General features: G+C 44.7%; 2 protein-coding genes across 4 annotated transcripts in view; both read right to left on the bottom strand.

Moving 5' to 3' along the window:
* The window catches only part of RIF1 (replication timing regulatory factor 1), a 63,820-nt gene extending 59,299 nt beyond the window's left edge, over window positions 1-4,521 (bottom strand). For 2 of the 3 annotated variants that reach the window (XM_019554244.1, XM_019554247.1), the window contains exons 1-2: window positions 4,338-4,521; window positions 1,936-2,014 (exon numbers count right to left, since the gene is read on the bottom strand). In XM_019554244.1, coding sequence (XP_019409789.1) covers window positions 1,936-2,014; window positions 4,338-4,450 — 192 coding nt within the window. In that variant the 5' untranslated portion in view covers window positions 4,451-4,521. The remainder of the gene's footprint in view (window positions 1-1,935; window positions 2,015-4,337) is intronic. The other variant, XM_019554245.1, reaches the window with a different exon arrangement.
* Window positions 4,522-13,471: 8,950 nt separating this feature from the next.
* Window positions 13,472-18,012, bottom strand: part of TNFAIP6 (TNF alpha induced protein 6) — a 26,309-nt gene continuing 21,768 nt past the window's right edge. The window contains exons 5-6 of the mRNA XM_019554584.1: window positions 16,714-16,754; window positions 13,472-15,480 (exon numbers count right to left, since the gene is read on the bottom strand). Of these exons, the coding sequence (XP_019410129.1) occupies window positions 15,317-15,480; window positions 16,714-16,754 (205 nt within the window). The 3' untranslated portion in view covers window positions 13,472-15,316. The remainder of the gene's footprint in view (window positions 15,481-16,713; window positions 16,755-18,012) is intronic.

The raw sequence follows: 18,012 nt of genomic DNA, 5'->3' as shown, positions 1-18,012 counted from the left end.
GGCAGTGCTTTAATTAAAACAGCTCTTGGTGCTTGAACTGAAGTTCAGTGAGCTTTAGTTCAAGAACCCTCACCACTATTCTTAAGGGCAGGGATGCTGATACATGAGATGGAGGAAACCACTGGAGCACAGAAATTGCCATGTTTGAGCAGACTCAATTAATTGGGAAGTCCAGCGCATCAGAGCAGCCTCCAAGCTTGTGTAAAGACACCTTTAAGACCAGACACTTACAAACTAAACTATCTGCACAGAAACAATTTCCTGTTTTCTTTCTGCTGTTTACATAACCATCACTCTTTCTTTGATTACAGTGTTTTAAACAAAATTACTACATGCTTAAAACAGAAATAGGTTGACTGCCAGAAAAAAGGAACCTTCCTTCAAGTGATCTACAAAGAACTTTACATTACTTCAGTAATACTTATTTGATGTCTTTGCTACCAAGAGCAAAACATAATAGGGGTGCACCAATAGAGATTTTGGGGGCCAATATTGATAGTCAATTTTTAAGGAGGCACATTATTGGCCAATATCAATTTGATTTCCGATACCAGGCACTAGCTTGAAGAGCAGTGTCCAGCTAGTAAGTCTGTTGTGGTGGAAGGGGAGGGGAAAGAGAAGGCAGATCAAGGCCCCTGAGGTGAGGGAGCGAGTGGGGCTAGGGCAGGCGCTGCCCAGTTGGGCAAGGCATGGAATGGGACCACAAGCAGCTCATCCAGGGGGCAGGAGTAGGGGTGTCTCTGGCCATTGCACACACCCCAGGAAGACATGGGGGGCATGTGCCTCCGGATCTGCATAAAGTGGGACAGGCTGCAGCTGCAGGCTGGGGCTGCACTTGGCTGTTCCCAGCAGGAGCTGGCTGTGCTCAGGGCAGGTGGTGGCGGTGGCGCTGGAAGGGGGTACAGGGGAGGGGGCTGCAGCCACCCCAAAATTTGCTGTAGCCCTCCGGTACCCCTCCCAGTACCACCACCGCCTGCCCTGGGCGCAGCCCAGCCCGGCACAGCCCTTCCCACCCAGATCTAGGCTGCCACATGCCCTTCTGGGGTGTGTGCAGTGTCAGGAGCAACAGCCCCCCCAGATAAGCCATGGCTCCATCCTGCGCCCACACTGGTTGGGAAGCACCTACCCCACTCCCTCCTTTACCACAGGGGCCTGCCCCCCTACACCCTTTCCCTCCCATCACACCAGGTTTACCAGCTGAATACAGCTCTCCAAACTGCCAGGACGTGCCCCTCGCTACCTATGTGCAATGCTGAGAATGCACACATGCACAAACCATCTATCGGCCACACCGGGCCGATTTCCGATGCAGTCAATTTTCGTTATACTTGGTGCTGATCCAATATCACTACTATTCTTACAATTCCCAAATCATTCTGGCCAAGATGTACCGCATATTTATACCCCAAATTATACAAAGATGTTTTTCTTATACTTCCTCTACTACTACAAGAAAGAATTGTGTATTTTTTTCTTAGAAGTTAAAAAAAAGAAATACATTGTTTGTTAGCACTATTTTTAACAAGAGTCCCAACAAACAGCTGGCCTTTCCTGGAAAAATAAGAATTCATTGCACTGGAAGTATTAAATCCCTCCAAAAGGCTTTAGTATCTAAGATGCATTCTAGCATATCAGGGTTTGGTGCATGTCAGTGTACTAGCAGAGAACCTGACAAGGACAAACTACTCTCTCAAGAGTAAAATAAGATGCAAATCTCCAATTTATGAAAGAAAAGACAAGTGAGTACAAATTGTCGATATGATAAAACCTTTAATAGCCAGGTCAAAATCAAGTTAGTTCCTCACCAGCTGGACTACAAGTTAAATGGACTCAGTGTTGCTGCCAGATCTAAATTATACAAATAAACCTTTAGCCATTTTACTTACTATGTCTAATAAAATAAAATTATTTTAAAAAAAGGAACACAATACATACCTTAAATATTTTACACAGCCGAGGAAAGTGTTTCCTAACATCTGCAGTGAATTCTTTTCCTGCCTCACCAGTTAGGCGACTTCAGGCACAAAAGCAAAAAAGATATACAATTTTACAAATATTATACCTATTTATGTTATGAGGTTTTCTTTACATTATTTAAACTCTCAACTGTTAGAAAGCAAATGAATTATGTACATTCTTTATAAAGCTAAACTAACATTAATAATTAATAGTCTAACATAGTGGTGAAATAAGAGAAAAACAAATCACACTATTAAGCATTCATTCTAAAATCCTACTTAAGCTTAATACTATAAAACTACATAAACTAATAACACAGCAGTTTATGGTTCACAGAGAATTTTACCTTGTATAGTGACACTCCTGATTGATGTTAAACACTTAGCAAACTGACAACCAAAGTAGAAATTACTACTAAAAGTCAGATCAACTTTCCAGTACCACGGGAATGAGTTAAAGCAGGGGTGTCAAGCTCATCCAGCCAGGGTAGGTCTGGGGGATAGACCAGAACCATCCTCCTGTGGAGTGCCTGCAGCAATGGGTACCACATGTAGCATGTGCCTGCTCCCAGGATGAGCACTGAGTATGTGGGCTGGACACAGTGCTACAGAGGGTCAGCACAGGCAGGCCACTGCATGCAACCTGCACCCTGGATGCCCTATTGCGTTCAATGCCAGATCCAGCTCATATGCTGTGAGCAACATGTGCCCCATGTCTGCCCCAAAACAGATGTGCACAGTGAGCCCTGTGGCTGTTATGTGTTGCATGCGGGGCTGGACTGGCCACACATGCTGCATGCAGCACAGCAGGCCTCAGGCACAGGCTAGATGCAGTGCTCCAGACCACTCTGTGCTGCCTGCAACCTGTGTACTGTACGCAGCATGCAGGGCCAGGGCCAGAGCATAGGGTTAGTGCAATGCCCCATGGACCGGATCCAGATCCAGCCTGCAGGTCACATGTCTGACAGCCCCAGAACTAAAGGACACTTGTAGAATCATAGAAAATTAGGGTGGAAAGGGACCTCAGGAGGTCATCTAGTGTCCAGTCCCTTGCTCAAAGCAGGACCACCTTCAATTATATCATCCCAGCCTTCCCTAGTCGCAACTTGAGACCACTGCTCTTTGTCTTGTAATCTGCCTCCAATGAGAACAGTTTAGCTCCATCCTCTTTGGAACTCCCACTTCAGGTAGCTGGATCAGAAAGTCAGGGTTGGAAGGGACCTCAGGAAATCATCGAGTCCAGCCCCCTGCTCAAAGCAGGACCAGCCCCAACTAGATCATCCCAGCTAAAGCTTTGTCTAGCTGGGTCTTAAAAACCTCCAAGGATGGAGATTCCACAACCCCTCCGGGTAACTTGTTCCAGTGCATCACCACCCTCTATTGGGAAAGTTTTTCCTAATATCTAACTCAAACTTCTCCTGCTGCAACTTGAGACCGCTGCTCCTTCTTCTGTCATCTGCCACCACTGAGAACAGTCCAGCTCTACCCTCTCTTAACGCCCCCATTCAGGTAGTTGAAGGCTGCTATTAAATCTCCTCTCAGTCTTCTCTTCTCAGACTAAATAAGCCCAGTCCCCTCAGCCTCTCCTCAGAAGTCATGTGCCCCAGTCCTCAAACCACCTTCATTGCCCTCCGCTGGACTCTCCAATTTGTCCACGTCCTTTCTGTAGTAGGGGGCTCAAAACTGGACACAGTACTCCAGATGTGGCCTGGTCACCAGTGCTGAATCTCTTCCCTGCACCTACCGGCAACACACCTACCAGTGCAACCCAGTATGTCATTAGCCTTTTTGGCAACAAGGGCACACAGCTGGCTCATATTCAGCTTCTCATCCACTGTCACCCCCAGGTCCTTTTCTGCCAAGCTGCTGTGCAGCCAGTCAGCCCCAGCCTGTACCAGTGCATGGGCTTGCTCCTTGCTAAGTGCAGGACTGTGCATTTGTCCCTGTCAAACCTCATGAGCTCCCGGCTGGCCCACTCCTACCATCTGTCCAGGTGTCTGAATCCCAGCCCTTCCCTCCACTGCACCTACCACTCCCCCAGCCCACAGATGTCCCTAAGCAAAGCGCAGGCTGGCGCACTCGCTCTAACTCTTCGTGTCTAGACGGGGCTGCCGCGATCCGCCCCGCGGGGGTGGGACCGAGGGGGCGGGTGACAGGGGCGACAGGGCTGGCACTGCTGCGGACCCACGGGCGCTGGGAGCCGTTTGTCGGAAAGCAGCAGCTTTTCTCCCCCAACAGGGACCCGCGGGAGCAGCCCCGCCGCACTCAGGCGCCGACCCGCAGGGCCCTGCGAGCAGCCCCCGCCGCCGCGCGCAGACGGGCCCGCCCGCCTCTCCTGCCATCTCATCCCGGGTTAACGCGAGCCCCCCGCGGACTCACTTGACGAAGGTGAGGAGCGCATCGGTGAGCTCCCCCGCCGGCGCGGCCGCATCCTCCAGCGTCTCCAGCAGCGGCAGCAGGCTGGGCCCGGGCCCGGGCCCGGGCGCGCTCATGGTGTCGCGGGAGCCGCAGAGCCCGCGCGCCTGCCCGCTCCTGCCTCGCGCCAGCCACCCGCTCACTTTCTCCCGGGCTAAGATGGCGGCGCGCGGGACTGGCTGCCAGGCGGACCCGAGCAGCGCCCGCTCAGCCAATCAGCGCCAGGGAGGGGCGGGGCCTGAGGCCGCGCGCCGACAACATCGCGCCGGCGCCAGCTCTCGCTCCGCGCGCACCGCGCCGGGCAGGCAACAGAGCGCCGAGTCATCGATCAATCGCTCCGCCCACCTGTGCGTAGACCCCGTTCTGCCATTGGCCCGTGCTCGCCCCGCCCCTCCCGCGGGCTACGGCCCGGGCTTTTCGCAGGCAGCGCGGGAGAGGCCCGCCCCGCCCCTCGACCCGTGCCACGCGCAGCTCCTGCCGGCGCCTGAGGGCCCGCGTGTGTGCACGTGCGCTCCTCGCTACACACGTGCCTGCACACATATGTACGGCTGTATAATGCCTCTAATCATCATAGCGGCAGACTTTATTTTTGGCTGGGGGGGACCCAAGCTGATTGCGAGTGTTGTGTCAAGTCTTCGGAGTTCTGACTTAAAAACAACATTGTGTGTTAAAATGTGCAAACATAAAAACGTTTAAAATACAAAAAAAAAAAAATGTATACCCTTTTTTGTGGCATGCCTCCATGGCTCTTGTGGCGCACTAACGTGCGGCAGTTTACCCTTTGGCAACCACTTTTAAGGTGCCAAGATAGGAGCATATCCCATACCTTGGGATACCAGTCCTGTTTGCAACCATTATTTACCATCATAAGTACGTGCAGCTTCATGGTCATGGAGCAGTGGGAGCTCTTGGGACCCCAAAGGATAATCTACTATTATTGGCTTTGCTTTATATATACAGTATAGCTGCAAGTCACCAGTGACTGCCATTTGCTCCTGACTTTGCAGGCATTATTTTTATCGTTCGCTGTCAAGCAAGGTCAGCAAGTGACAGTTTGGCTTTGTTTTCTGTTCTGTTATTTGGGGTGAAGGAGATTCCTTGCCCTCCATCAAAGCTGACCTCATGAAGGAGCACTTTGACAGGCTGGATACCTTCAAGTCAGCCGGCCCTGATGGGTTAAACCCAAGGGTACTCAGGGAGCTGGCGAGCATCACAGCTCAGCCCCTGGCACGGCTCTTTGAGAGATTTTGGGCTCTGGTGTAGTGCCCAAAGACTGGAAGAAGGCCAATGTGGTGCCTATCTTCAAGAAAGGGAGGAAAGTAGATCCGGCGAACTACAGGCCCATCAGCCTGACCTCTGTCCTGGGGAAAGTCTTGGAAAAGATTATCAAGGAGGCCATCATTAACAGGCTAGCTGAAGGCAATATCCTGAGGGATACCCAGCATGGGTTTGTTATGGGTAGGTCTTGCTTGACCAATATCATTTCCTTTTATGACCAGGTGACTTATCACCTGGACAAAGGGGAAGAGATCTACGTCATATACCTTGACTTTAAAAAAGCCTTTGGTCTGGTATCCCATGATCACCTCTTGGTTAAACTGGCTAACCGCAGCCTTGATGTTACCACGATCCGCTGGCTGGGGAACTGCCTCTGCGGTAGGACCCACAGGGTGGTGGTCGATGGGAACCAATCGTCTTGGTGTGCTGTGACCAGTGGGGTCCCACAAGGCTCTGTCCTAGGGCCTATACTGTTTAACATCTACATCAATGGTGTTAGAAGCAGATTGGCCAAGTTCGCCGATGACACCAAACTCTGGGGTAAAGCATCCACACCTGAGGACAGGAGGGTGATCCAGTGGATCTGGACGGACTCATGAAATGGGTGGACGAGAACCTGATGGTGTTCAACACCAAAAAATGCAAAGTTCTCCACCTTGGAAGGAAAAACCTGCACCATGCATATAGGCTCGGTAGTGCTACGCTGGTTAGCTCTACAAACGAAAGGGACTTGGGTGTCATGGTTGACTACAAGATGAACATGAGCCTTCAATGTGATGCTGCGGCTAGTAAAGTGAGCAAAACTCTGGCTTGCATCCATAGATGCTTCTCAAGAAGATCCTGGGACGTCATTCTCCCATTGTACTCGGCCTTGGTGAGGCAGCTGGAGTACTGCATCCAGTTTTGGGCTCCACAATTCAAGGATGTGGAGAAGCTTGAAAGGGTGCAGAGGAGAGCCACGCGCATGATCAGAGGTCAGGAAAGCAGACCTTATGATGAGAGGCTGAGAGCAATGGGGCTATTCAGCCTGGAAAAGTGCAGGCTCGGGGTGATCTGGTGCCACCTATAAGCTTATCAGGGTGCTCATCAGGATCTGGGGGAACCCCCCAAGGGATGACAAGATCGAATGGTCACAAACTCCACTGTGACCGGTTCAGACTGGACATAAGAAAGAACTTCTTCACTGTCCGAGCTTTCAAGGTCTGGAACAGACTGCCACCGAGGCAGTTCAAGCACCCACTTTGAACGCCTTCAAAACACATTTGGATGCTTATCTTGCTGGGATCTTATGATCCCTGCTGACTTCCTGCCCCTGGGGCGGGGGGCTGGACTCGATGATCCTCCAGGGTCCCTTCCAGCCCAAATGTCTATGAAATCAGAGTAGGCAACCACATCCTTCCTTATGAGCATATCCCAGCTTACCAAGGAGTCACATTAGACCTTTCCCTCACCTCTAAAAACACATGTAGAAGGTCAGCAGTCAAGTCTCTGCACAGATAGCTGTCTTATGACATTTAGCCAGCATGACATGGGGTGCCAACTTCAGAGTGCTCAGAACCACTGCACTTGCAGGAGTTTATGCCCCAGCAGGTTATTGTGCTCCTGGTAGGTCCAGAAGTTGTCTCACTAAAGAGCTCGACACTGTACTTAACAGTGCACAGAGACTCAGAAGAGGCTGCATAGCTTGCGTGCACACACGCACGTATTCCCTGCACCCTTGGGCATTAGATCAAATGATAAAAGAAAGACCCCACCTGCTGCCAGGTTTCTGGGCCTGTGAAGAGCCCAGCAGGCTGGGGTGGCCTTGTGTGTTGTGATAAATTTAGGTAAGGGATGGGGTGAATAGAAATGAAATGATCGTTCAGAGTAGTCTGGTCTGGAATCTATTCCTACAGTGTTTTATACCAATACCAAATGAGTCCCCCATTGGGCATGACCTTCACAGAGAAGTTTGGGTCAAGCTGAACAGATTGAGATCTGGATACAGATGCTTTAAAACAACACTGTCCATGATGAACATCTTGGGCAGCCCGCTGTGTGAATACAGTGTCCACTGTCCAGCAAACAGCACAGCACTTAACTGAAAGCTGCAATCTTTAAAAATGCTCATATGGGATAGAGGACTCTGCAAACTGAGCAATAATACCAGACAGTAGCTCATAGCTGACTCTTTCTGCAGATGTACAGGGCCTCTTTTGTTGTTTTTCCCCAGATTTAAATGGTCTCTTTCTGGTACCTAGTACCATCTATAGCCTAGGAAACTTGTTTTATTTTCCCCTGAAGTATCTCGTCTACTGAGCAAAACCCAAATGGCAATCAGAGAAATCTAGTCTCCCAAAAGGGGTGCTGAATGTGAAAAAACACGTGCTCTGTTTTTCTAAGTGCCTCTGCCAGAATCCTGCTGATGCAACAAGCACAGAAAAATATTTAGCCTCTGCCCTCTGTTTCAGAATTTCTCCTTTGGTAGGCAGTGGAAAATATTCATCTTTATGTATTTGTTTAAGACTTTGGGGTTTATAAATGAGCAAATGCATCATCTTTCCTCTTTTTGCTATGACCAGTGAGTGTACGTACTTTGTTGGTTTTTCTACTCACTCTAAAACTGCACAACAGGCATATCTAATGCCTCTTTCAGCCTCTGCCTTAGGGCAAGGAGAACTCTTCTAGGATCATATGTTCTGGGATGTTGGGATTCAGCAATTCTCTTGAGAGCTTCCTGGTCCTCTGAAGGACAACACTGAACTCTTTCTTAATCTTTTTGATCCTTCATCCATTCAGCAAGTTCACCCTCTTGAAGAGACCAAGGGCTAGACAGTTTTTAACCCAATAATTGATGTTTTGCCCTGGTATGATTACACATTGTATCTTTCCAGTTTGTTATTTACCCATACATTTTGTTTACATACCCTTTCATTGGGTATAAGCTCACCACTGTAAGACTTAAATTTTACTCATTTAAATTCTACTACTTGTGGTGGTTTTTCTTCCAGTGGTAATATCAGTATTCTGGCATGCTGTTTCTTCGTGCATCTGTGTCCAATACAAAATTAACTGTTCCATTCGTGCTGGTAGTCCACTTGTTCTGAAATGTCATTGCTCTTACAAGCAATTCATTTGAGCTAATGGTGCTGGTACCATCCTTTTTGTCCATGATGCACACCCTCTGTTGAAGCTTGCAAACTCTTGCATCTCTTTTCCCCCAAATACTGGATATTGTTTAGTTTTATGTTGTTTGCCACAATATGTACAGTTCCATGTGCTGTGTTTTTGTAGACTCCAGTCTTGAGCTGCTTATAAATGTCTGCTTTAGGTATCCTTTTTGCAGTATTTTGCATTTTCTATCATGTCCTGTGTTGGAGTACTGTCCGCTGTCCAGTCTCCACCTTCACTGAATGACTTTGCTTGATAAATTCTAATAGCTCTGTCAGAAGTCTACTCTCAAGCACACTAAAGTTTTGCAGGTGACTATAACGATACCTGGGACTGACCTCACCAGCACATTTCTGGGTTTGAAGCTTGTGAGCAGGAACAGGTGAGCAGGGTGTATTTGGGGACATCCAGGGGACACTGCCACCATACTGGATTACAGTGATGCTGAAGACATGCCTGGTCCATAATGGGTGCATCTATATGGGTCATAAGACCCCAGCACCCATTCCTGCCCAGGGCAGGGGTTGAACCTGATAATCTGTTTAGGTCCCTTCTGACCCTAAGCACTATGATACTATGATATGCTGCCATACAGTGATGTTGCTACTATGCCATGCTTTAGTACTTCCTTCTGGAAGTACTAAAGTATGGCACAGTATGGGTGGTTACTGCGCTGTGCGTAAGGCACTTGGTTAGATTTTGCCGTTACATCACCATAGCAGTGGCAGTGACTGGAAAGCAATATGAGATTTCAGTAGGAGGACTTTGCAAATGCCCAACAATTGTTTCAGATGAGGATATAAAAACACTTAATTTGTTGTGGCTAAATTTATTCCATATCTTAGGAGACAGCTGTCAAAATGTATTTACTAAAACATGTTAAAATGCTGGATGATTTGCAATCACAATTTTATATGTAGAAGCAACTCACTTGAATATGAAATGACTCAGGCTAATCTACAACATATTTGAAGTGCAGACAACACAAAGTTTCACAAGGGTAAGCACAAATTTTAGTAGTACTTCTTGCATCTTCCTGATTGAAGCACCGGTAGAGCTATTAATTAGCTTCTAATATACAGTATTATAACAGAATCCTCAAGGGTGTTACGTGCTGGAAAGTAAAACATTGTGGAATGATGTCATTACCGACTGCACAACTGTCCAATGGAGATTACTTTTTTAGCCTTAGTTACTTTCAGTAGATATATTAACCCACATCATTTTAAGACATCATACTTTTTGGTTAGTCAAAAAAAATCATGTTTAATCTTAAATAAAATGTTAACGGGCCAGCTTAGTGTTCGCAGTCTATGAGTAATAAATACTGCTGATGACTTAACAAAAATAAAAAAACAATACACCTATGAAAAATTAAAATAGCCTTCTTGTTTAGTCCACCAGGTGGCAGGATTTTAGAAGTGCCAGTTATTTTTTGGTTCAGTACAGAATAGCTGCATCTTGATTCTGTTAAATATGTAATATGAAACTTTTTTTCCACTGGCATTACTGCAAGGCTTGTAGTAAGAGAATTTGGAATTACAGAGGCTGCACTCATATTATGGCTCAGTAAAAATCAAGAATCGTTTTTTGTGTGATTTTTAATTTTATATGTGGTATTTTATTCCCTTTCAGGGGATTTTGGATGTCAGACTTTGAATTATTCCACTACTCTGTCATTGCTATTGCTGTTGTGTACAAAAGTGTTCAAAGTGTCAGGAATATTTTTATAACATGATCCATAACTTACCCTATTCCATTTTATGGAATGATAAAGCAATGATGTAGAATGATTGTATGGAAATGAAGAACATTTGTCGTATTGTGGCTTTTGTTGTTTTTAAAAAAATCTTTATGTTAGAAACTAACATTAATTATCACCATTATTGTTTATTTGTAAATTCAGTGGCAAACTGGAGGCTGCAGTCTTTGTTGTACCTGACAGTGCTAGCAAAAATTAAAGTTAGCTTTGATTAAAGACATACAATCTGAAAAATCCCTGACACAGGTGAAAACAACTTTTTCAGCTGAACTCCAGTAAGTGTTGTACTATAACAGGAATATCATGAAGACATTAATTAAAAATAAGAATATAAGAAATGCCATAGTGGGTTAGACCAATGGTTCATCTAGCCCAGTAGCCCATCTCCAACAGTAGCAGAAGTGGATGGGAGAGTATCGAACTACATATCTCTGGAATCATCTGTCCCCCTATTCAATACCTTTCCTGACATCCACAATTAGTAGATTGGAGATGCCAGAGGAAACATCTCCAAACATTCTGTTCAATAGCTATTAATTCATCTATCATTGATCTATCCAGTCCCTTTTTGAACCTGGAGGTGCTTTCTGCCTCCACTACTTCCTGTGGCAATGAATTTCACAAGCTAAATGTAGTGCATAAAAAAGAACTTTCACATGTTAGTTTTAAACCTCTTACCAACTAATTTCAGTGGGTTCTACCTAGTTCTAGTATTTGGTGATTTGGTAAACAACAATTTCCTGTTTACTTGGTCCATACTCTTCATGACTTTATAGGTCTCTACCATAACCCCGCTCAGTCTTCTCCTTTCCAATTCAAAGGGTCCTAACCTTTTTAGTCTCTCCTGGTATGGCAACTGCTCTGGCCCCTGATCATTTTGGTTGCCCTTCTCTTGACCTTTTCTAAGTCTATAAACATCCTTTTTGTGATGCGGGGACTAGAACTACATACATTATTTAAGATGTGGGCGCACCATGGATTCGTACAGTGGCATGAAAATATTCTCCATTTTGTTTGCAGTTTATTTCTTAATGATGCCCAACATTGTATTGGCGTTTTGGCTGTTGTTGCATACATGGAGCTGATATCTTTAGAGAACTATTTACAATGATTCCAAGGTTTCTTTCCTGAGTCGTAACAACTAATTCAGAACTCATCATTGTGTACATAGGGAGATTGTTTCTCATACAGCATTAACAAAAATTAAGATAAATTAAGTTTATTCATTCTACATTTAAAGAACATGGAAACAAGACTGCAAAATAAGTACACATATTTAAAGAAAAATATGACATGAGAGTGTGGGTGAATCCAGGACATCAGAAAGGGGGATACAAGAGCAGCACCCCATGCTGAAGCCAGCTGTACCCCAGCTCCCAGTCTCTTCCGAAATACCAAGTACCACAAATTACTACCAAGGGCAAACTGTACTACAGAAGCAGTACTGGGGCATCTTTTTTAAGTTCCTCAAGCATGTAAAAATCTTCGTTCTCCCTTCTCTTCATCTCCCTGCCCAGCTGCACATTCACTCCTCTCCTGTTTCCCCTTCTGCCCACTGTTTCCACTGTCCCCACCTGACCTTGGGGTGAGGTGGGAGGGGCAAGAGGACCTCCAGAGCTACTTCCTGCTTGCTCCAGTTGCACATGGAGCTGGGTTTGGCTAGAGCCAGTGGCAGTAGTGGGGGCTGTTCCCTTGCCCCATGTCTACTTCCCAGCTGGCAGGAAATGCTGGGGGACCAGTCAGAAAAGAGGGAACCACCTGTTGCTGCTTCTGCTGCTGCTGTCCTGGGCTGAGCCCAGATTTGTGCAGAACTCAGCTGGAGTGGGCAGAAGTGGCTCCTACCCTCACCACAGGGCAGCTGGAGATAATGGCAATGGTTGGGGAGGGGATTAGATGTGCTGCTGAGCACAGAGGGAAAGGAATTGGGGATTAGTATTTGCTTCAGGGATTTAAAAATTAAGTCCCTGGCTGCTGCTCCCATGTCAAGATTGACTGAAAGGAGGGTGTGTCCAAGCCACTGCAACACCCCCCACCTATGTGAAAGGCATTAAACCTAGCAGACATTAAAGATCAACATGGTTGCGTCCACCTGAGTGTGGATGTCTGTTTCCCCAGGGACAACTAGCAGTGGGATACCTTGTGCCACTATTAGTTGTCCCAGGGAATGCCTGTGCCACATACCCTCTGGCACACGGCATGTTACCTCGAGTGGGGTAGGGGAGGCTGGGCTGGCCCCATCAGCCTTATCTGAGGTCCTGAGGGCCTTCTGGGGCTGCAGCAGTGGCGATCCTGCAGCTTGGAGCCTGGCTGGCAGCTGGAGTGTAGCTTTGGTCAGCCAGCCTCCAGTTTTGAGCAGCACATGCTGCCCCCATGTACGCTGCTCTGTGTGTGTGTGTGTGTGTGTGTGTGTGTGTTTTACCCCTGGATATCCCCTTCCCCCCGCTCCTATGCTGCTCCCTTACAGCACAGAGGACAGCTGAATGTGCAGTATGTGGCACTGCAGCCACATACTGCATGCCTGCACTCATCTAGACATGGCCCATTAAGCTATGGAATGGATGCCACACTGAAGGACAGATATGTCAACATATGTAAAAATGAATGCAGCATCTTATCTTGTTAAAAGAAAGAAAAGCTCAACTTATTCGCTTAGGTTTATTTGCATTTTCCTGTAAAACAGAAGTATGCAATGGATTTTGCTTTCCATGTTTGGTTTTATAGGTATACAAATCTATGGGTTTCCTGTAAGATCTTAATGGTAAGACCTAGTTATCTGAAAAGGCCACTTGGATTTAATTAATCATAATTTATTTACAGATTTAATATTACTTTATAGCCAGTTAGTTTGAGGAAAACTGAATTATTATAGTCATTTCACTATTAGAAAAAAGAATATTCATAGACTACAGAACTAAAGATTACTTCATTTTGTAATGGCTGAAAACACAATAATTATTGAACAATTAGCAAAATAGAACTGTTTTTCATAACTCTTATGTTACATGCTGGAAGTGAAAACCATGTTTTTTGTGGTTCCAGCAATATGCTATCTCTACTCTTGTTTGTAGTTTGATTTTGGTTTCTCATTTAAGGTTCAAACTCACAAAATCCCAAAGTTAAAATTCACAGAAGTCACTCAATTATTAATGCTGTAATATTGAATCTTATCTGGGGAGAGGCCTGATTAGGCTGAAAGCTCTACTATTTTTGTCTGGAATACATCCCAAAGAACATAAGCCTTTAACACCCATTCCACTGCCCACTGAAGTCACTGGAAAAGCTTAACTTGAACAGTAGGTCAGGAAAACATCTAATATTGGAAAAATTCGCTAGTATAAAATGAACCAAGTGTTAACCATAACACAAAAAATAGAGTACATTCTAAAATATATGAGGGGGAAAAAATAACACCACAGGCTGGAAATTCTGGACATAATTGAAAAAGAGGTAGATTTAATGATATGTTGCACTCGGGTTTAACAGAAAGTTAAAAACATGGAAAAGGCTCAGTGTTTTTTCCAGTCAGTATAGTGAATCTTCTTGGTATGAACAAAATATAACATGTAGTCACTATCTTGAAGAAGGGTTTACTGGTGGTCAGTGGACAGTTTAATTTGGTGCATTAGTTTCCCAGTTTTCCCAGGTATCAGAGAATATTTCAGTATTAATGGGTAAAGTCTGAGAAGTGAAAGTACTTGGAATGGTCTGGCACTAGGCAAGGAAGACATGACTAACTCTGTTTAATTGTTTACAACCCAGATCACAATAACATGATGAGGACAATACAATCATAGATGTTGTGCTTGTCATGCTGGTTCATAATCTTTGACTTCAGATACCTCATATTCTCCAACTGTGGGCTCAGGAGGCCAACTCTCAAGATGCATTTAAACTGTGAAGCAGTCTACCATGGAATGAGGGTTGCTTTAAGGGCTTTCTGGATCCAGGGAAAGTGATTAGTTTTAAAAAGTGTTTCAGAAAGGAAACAAAACTAGGGAAAGCAAAGTCTGAACAGCACTAAATACATAGGTACGAAAGAAAAGTAAGAAAAATGTAAGAGATGAATTGCTCTCATTGAACATTAGCCTCCCTACAGAAATATCCTTCAGTGACATGACACAAGAGCTGAGGAGAAAAAAAGAGTGGATTATGCTAAAAAAGGATTAGTTAGGAAACCTATGGGCGTGTCTACATATTGCCATACAACAATGTGCTACAGTGCCATGCTTTAGTATTTCTTTTTGGAAGTGCTAAAGCGCAGTGAAGTACAGGTGCTTACTGCACTGTGCATGCGGCGCACGGTTAGATTTCACTGCTACATCATTGTAGCGGTGTATGCACTATGCTGCGGGGGGGAGTATCCTGCTACAGCGATATAGTTGGTGATCACGTGTAGACCCACATGATGACTACATTGCTGTAGCACGCCATATGGCGACATAGCGCATCGCTACGTCACTGTAGGACAGTGTGTAGACACACCCTATGAGAATAAATCCTTTAGTTTCACTCACTCTTTGTGATCTAGAGAATAATAGTCTATCATTTAAGTACAGTTTTCAAAGTTATTTCCCAATACACTCTATTAAGAAGTGTTTTAAAAGCAAAAATAAAAAAGACTCAGAAAGATGAAAGGACAAATGGCTGTTGCAGCTGCTATTCCTGTAACGTATTTAACAATATCTAATGTGAGTTCTAAAATCTGTCTTTAATAGTGGTACCTTTCAGTTCCATTCTCTGTTGATCCGTCTGTTTACAAAATGCCAAATTTTCCAGGTAAGAAGTTTATTTTTCCTTGTGAAGTTGTATTTTTTCCATCACTTGGTTTTGAAGGTGGGTCTACAGCAGTATATTTAATTTGAAAGCCACCAGCTGTCACAGAGGCATCTGACAAAAACTTCAAGGTCATGACATTTCCTAGAGGAATAGAAAGAAAAAATAAGTTACGTCCTTTTGGACGAATGAAAATGTGCTGCTTTGGAATTCTTTTTTTCATGTCCTGCTTCCAGAAATACTTTTTTTCCCCACAAAAAAATACAGGATCTAAATCCTACAGCCCTTGATCCTCATGTTTATATAATCATATTACCATGCTCCCGAGCATAGTCTGCCTTTAACTGGGAGCTGTGTAGCCACTAACCTGCTAGCCTGTCTGTATGGATATGCTGCTTCTGAAGCTATACTGCTTCCAATTTTGGAGAAGTGATGGTTTTTTGTTGTCTTTTTTTATTGGACAAACTGTATAGTTGGGAGAGATGTAAGACAAGTTTTTGGGCACAAAGGCTCCTTCTTCAGGTTTGGGGTTGGGGGGGAAATATGCATGGATAACTCCTCATTTGAAGCATGGTAAGTTTACTTTGTGGCTGTGGCTGATCACTTCTTGCCAGAGCTGACTGAAACTGAGCACTTCTGGTGTGAAGACAGTTCAATATTTGCAGTTTTCAAGTAATTTTGAAATTCCAAAATGCATATCTATTTTTTGGAAACTTTGACATGCAAGAGCCCAGAAGCCATTAGTGTGTGGGTATGCCTTGTAAACCGGGACTGGATCAGTGAAGTCACTTTGTGATAATGCCTGTCTCCATACAGGCAAGGCAGCACTGTGCTGAAATACACAACTGCTATGCTGGGACACACCACAGCTGCTTTGCACACGCTGGCTCCTAAACTGGAATGACAGTAGCTGCACTAGAGCAGCACTGCATGAACACCATCTAGTTCTACTAAGAGGCAGTTTACTGGGTATGTGCAGCACAGCCCCAAGCTGGCTACACTACTTGTGGTTCTGTAGCTTAAGAGGACTAGTCTCAGCACAGTCTTCCCATGTGTTGTACAAAACATCCTCACTGGAGTTTCCTGTTGAGTAAAGGCCTGCAGACTTGTTTCCTAATTCTTTTTTTTTTTAACAAGACTTCTTCAGTATTTCTTTTCCTTTACCTTTATTTGTAAGTAATAGTATTTGTCAAGGTTGATGCTAGCAAGCTTGCATGATGGATTATGGCATACTGGCCATGAAGTAAAAATCTAATTTTACAGCTATCTGGGTTCCCTGGGCTATGAGAAACTGGGAGAAAAAGAAGTTTGTATGTACATCCATACATGCATGCATGCATACATACATATTACCCTAAATAGTATGTAAAATATTACCTGTGCTGCTGATATCATCTGGTAGTTCATCCCCACAGTACCTGAAAAAGGTTATATATGGCTTGTAACTAAATGTCATCTAACAAATATGCAATAACATACATCCCTTGTTGCTACAGGGTTGAAGTCTCCTTTTGTGCTATGGCTCACTGCTAAATTGTTCACTGGAGTCTATTCAATGTACATAAAAAGCTTACATATTTTTATCCTCTTTGTCTAAAAAATTACAAGGTATGTGTGAGAAGAAGGCAGCTAAGGGAACCCAAATTTGCACTACATAATGAAAATTAATGAAACAAATGAAAAGGGAAGACCCATTCAGTTTTAGAAGGGGGTAAAACAAGGAGCAATGGCTTGAAGCTTGTGAAAGAAGTTTATACATCAGGAAAAAGTATTAAATGTGACCTATGCAGTTAAAAAAAAGTGGAATTACATCTTTTCTTGGTGACTAGATTATACAAAAAGAGGTCTGAAAGTGATGGACACTGTAAGGGTTTTGTATTTTTTTCTGTTTTTTTTAAATATTAGAAATCCAGGTGTTATATGTCGAAAGACATGATGGCTACTGGGAAACTAGAAAAATGATGATATCACAGCGTGAAAACCGAGCAAGGAGGGAATTTTTTTTGTTAAAGACTGTTTAAAACTCCTTGGGTTGGTTTTACTTTGTTTTACTTACATCATTTCTTTGTCAGATAATCTTGGATTAAGTATATTTTTGCAATCATTTTATCCCCACCCATCTCTACAATTGTCAAAACAAACAAAATTTCAAGAGCTCTGCTAGCAAATGTATGAAAGACCAGTAAAAAGTACCAAGCAGTTGAAAAAAACCTCTTGTGCCTTTATATCATGTAAAGAAGTAAAAATACCCAAAGCCAATTTACAAAAAAAGTATTTTACAGAGCTATCCATGCCGATATCCTAGGACAGGGGTCAACACCATTTTCTGATGGTGGGCTGGAATACCCAGCATGGCTGTGTTCAGACGATCGCGCATGTGCCTTTTGCCCTGCCTCAAACCCCTTTCAGGAGGGGCGACAGGCACATGCAGGGAAAAAAAATGTTCCCTGTGCTGCAAGATTGCAGTGCAGGGAGAACATGAGACTCCTGGATATCCAGAGGTCTAAAAAAAATCAAAGTTTAAAAAAGCGCAGCCATGCCCTGAGGCAACTGGAGGCTGGGTCCTCCACAGAGATGCTCTGGCTGCACAGAGTGTCTCTGAGTTTGGCTCTCGCCCTGGTGCTGAAACACGCAGCCGGCCAGGCCACGTGTTCAGCCCCAGGGCTCCAGTGCCGG

The sequence above is a fragment of the Crocodylus porosus genome, unplaced genomic scaffold, assembly GCF_001723895.1.
Source record: "Crocodylus porosus isolate Cpor-Errol unplaced genomic scaffold, CroPor_comp1, whole genome shotgun sequence".
Lineage (NCBI taxonomy): Eukaryota > Metazoa > Chordata > Crocodylia > Crocodylidae > Crocodylus > Crocodylus porosus.
Note: the sequence above shows the minus strand (reverse complement) of the source record. Positions and strands in the feature narration are given on the sequence as shown.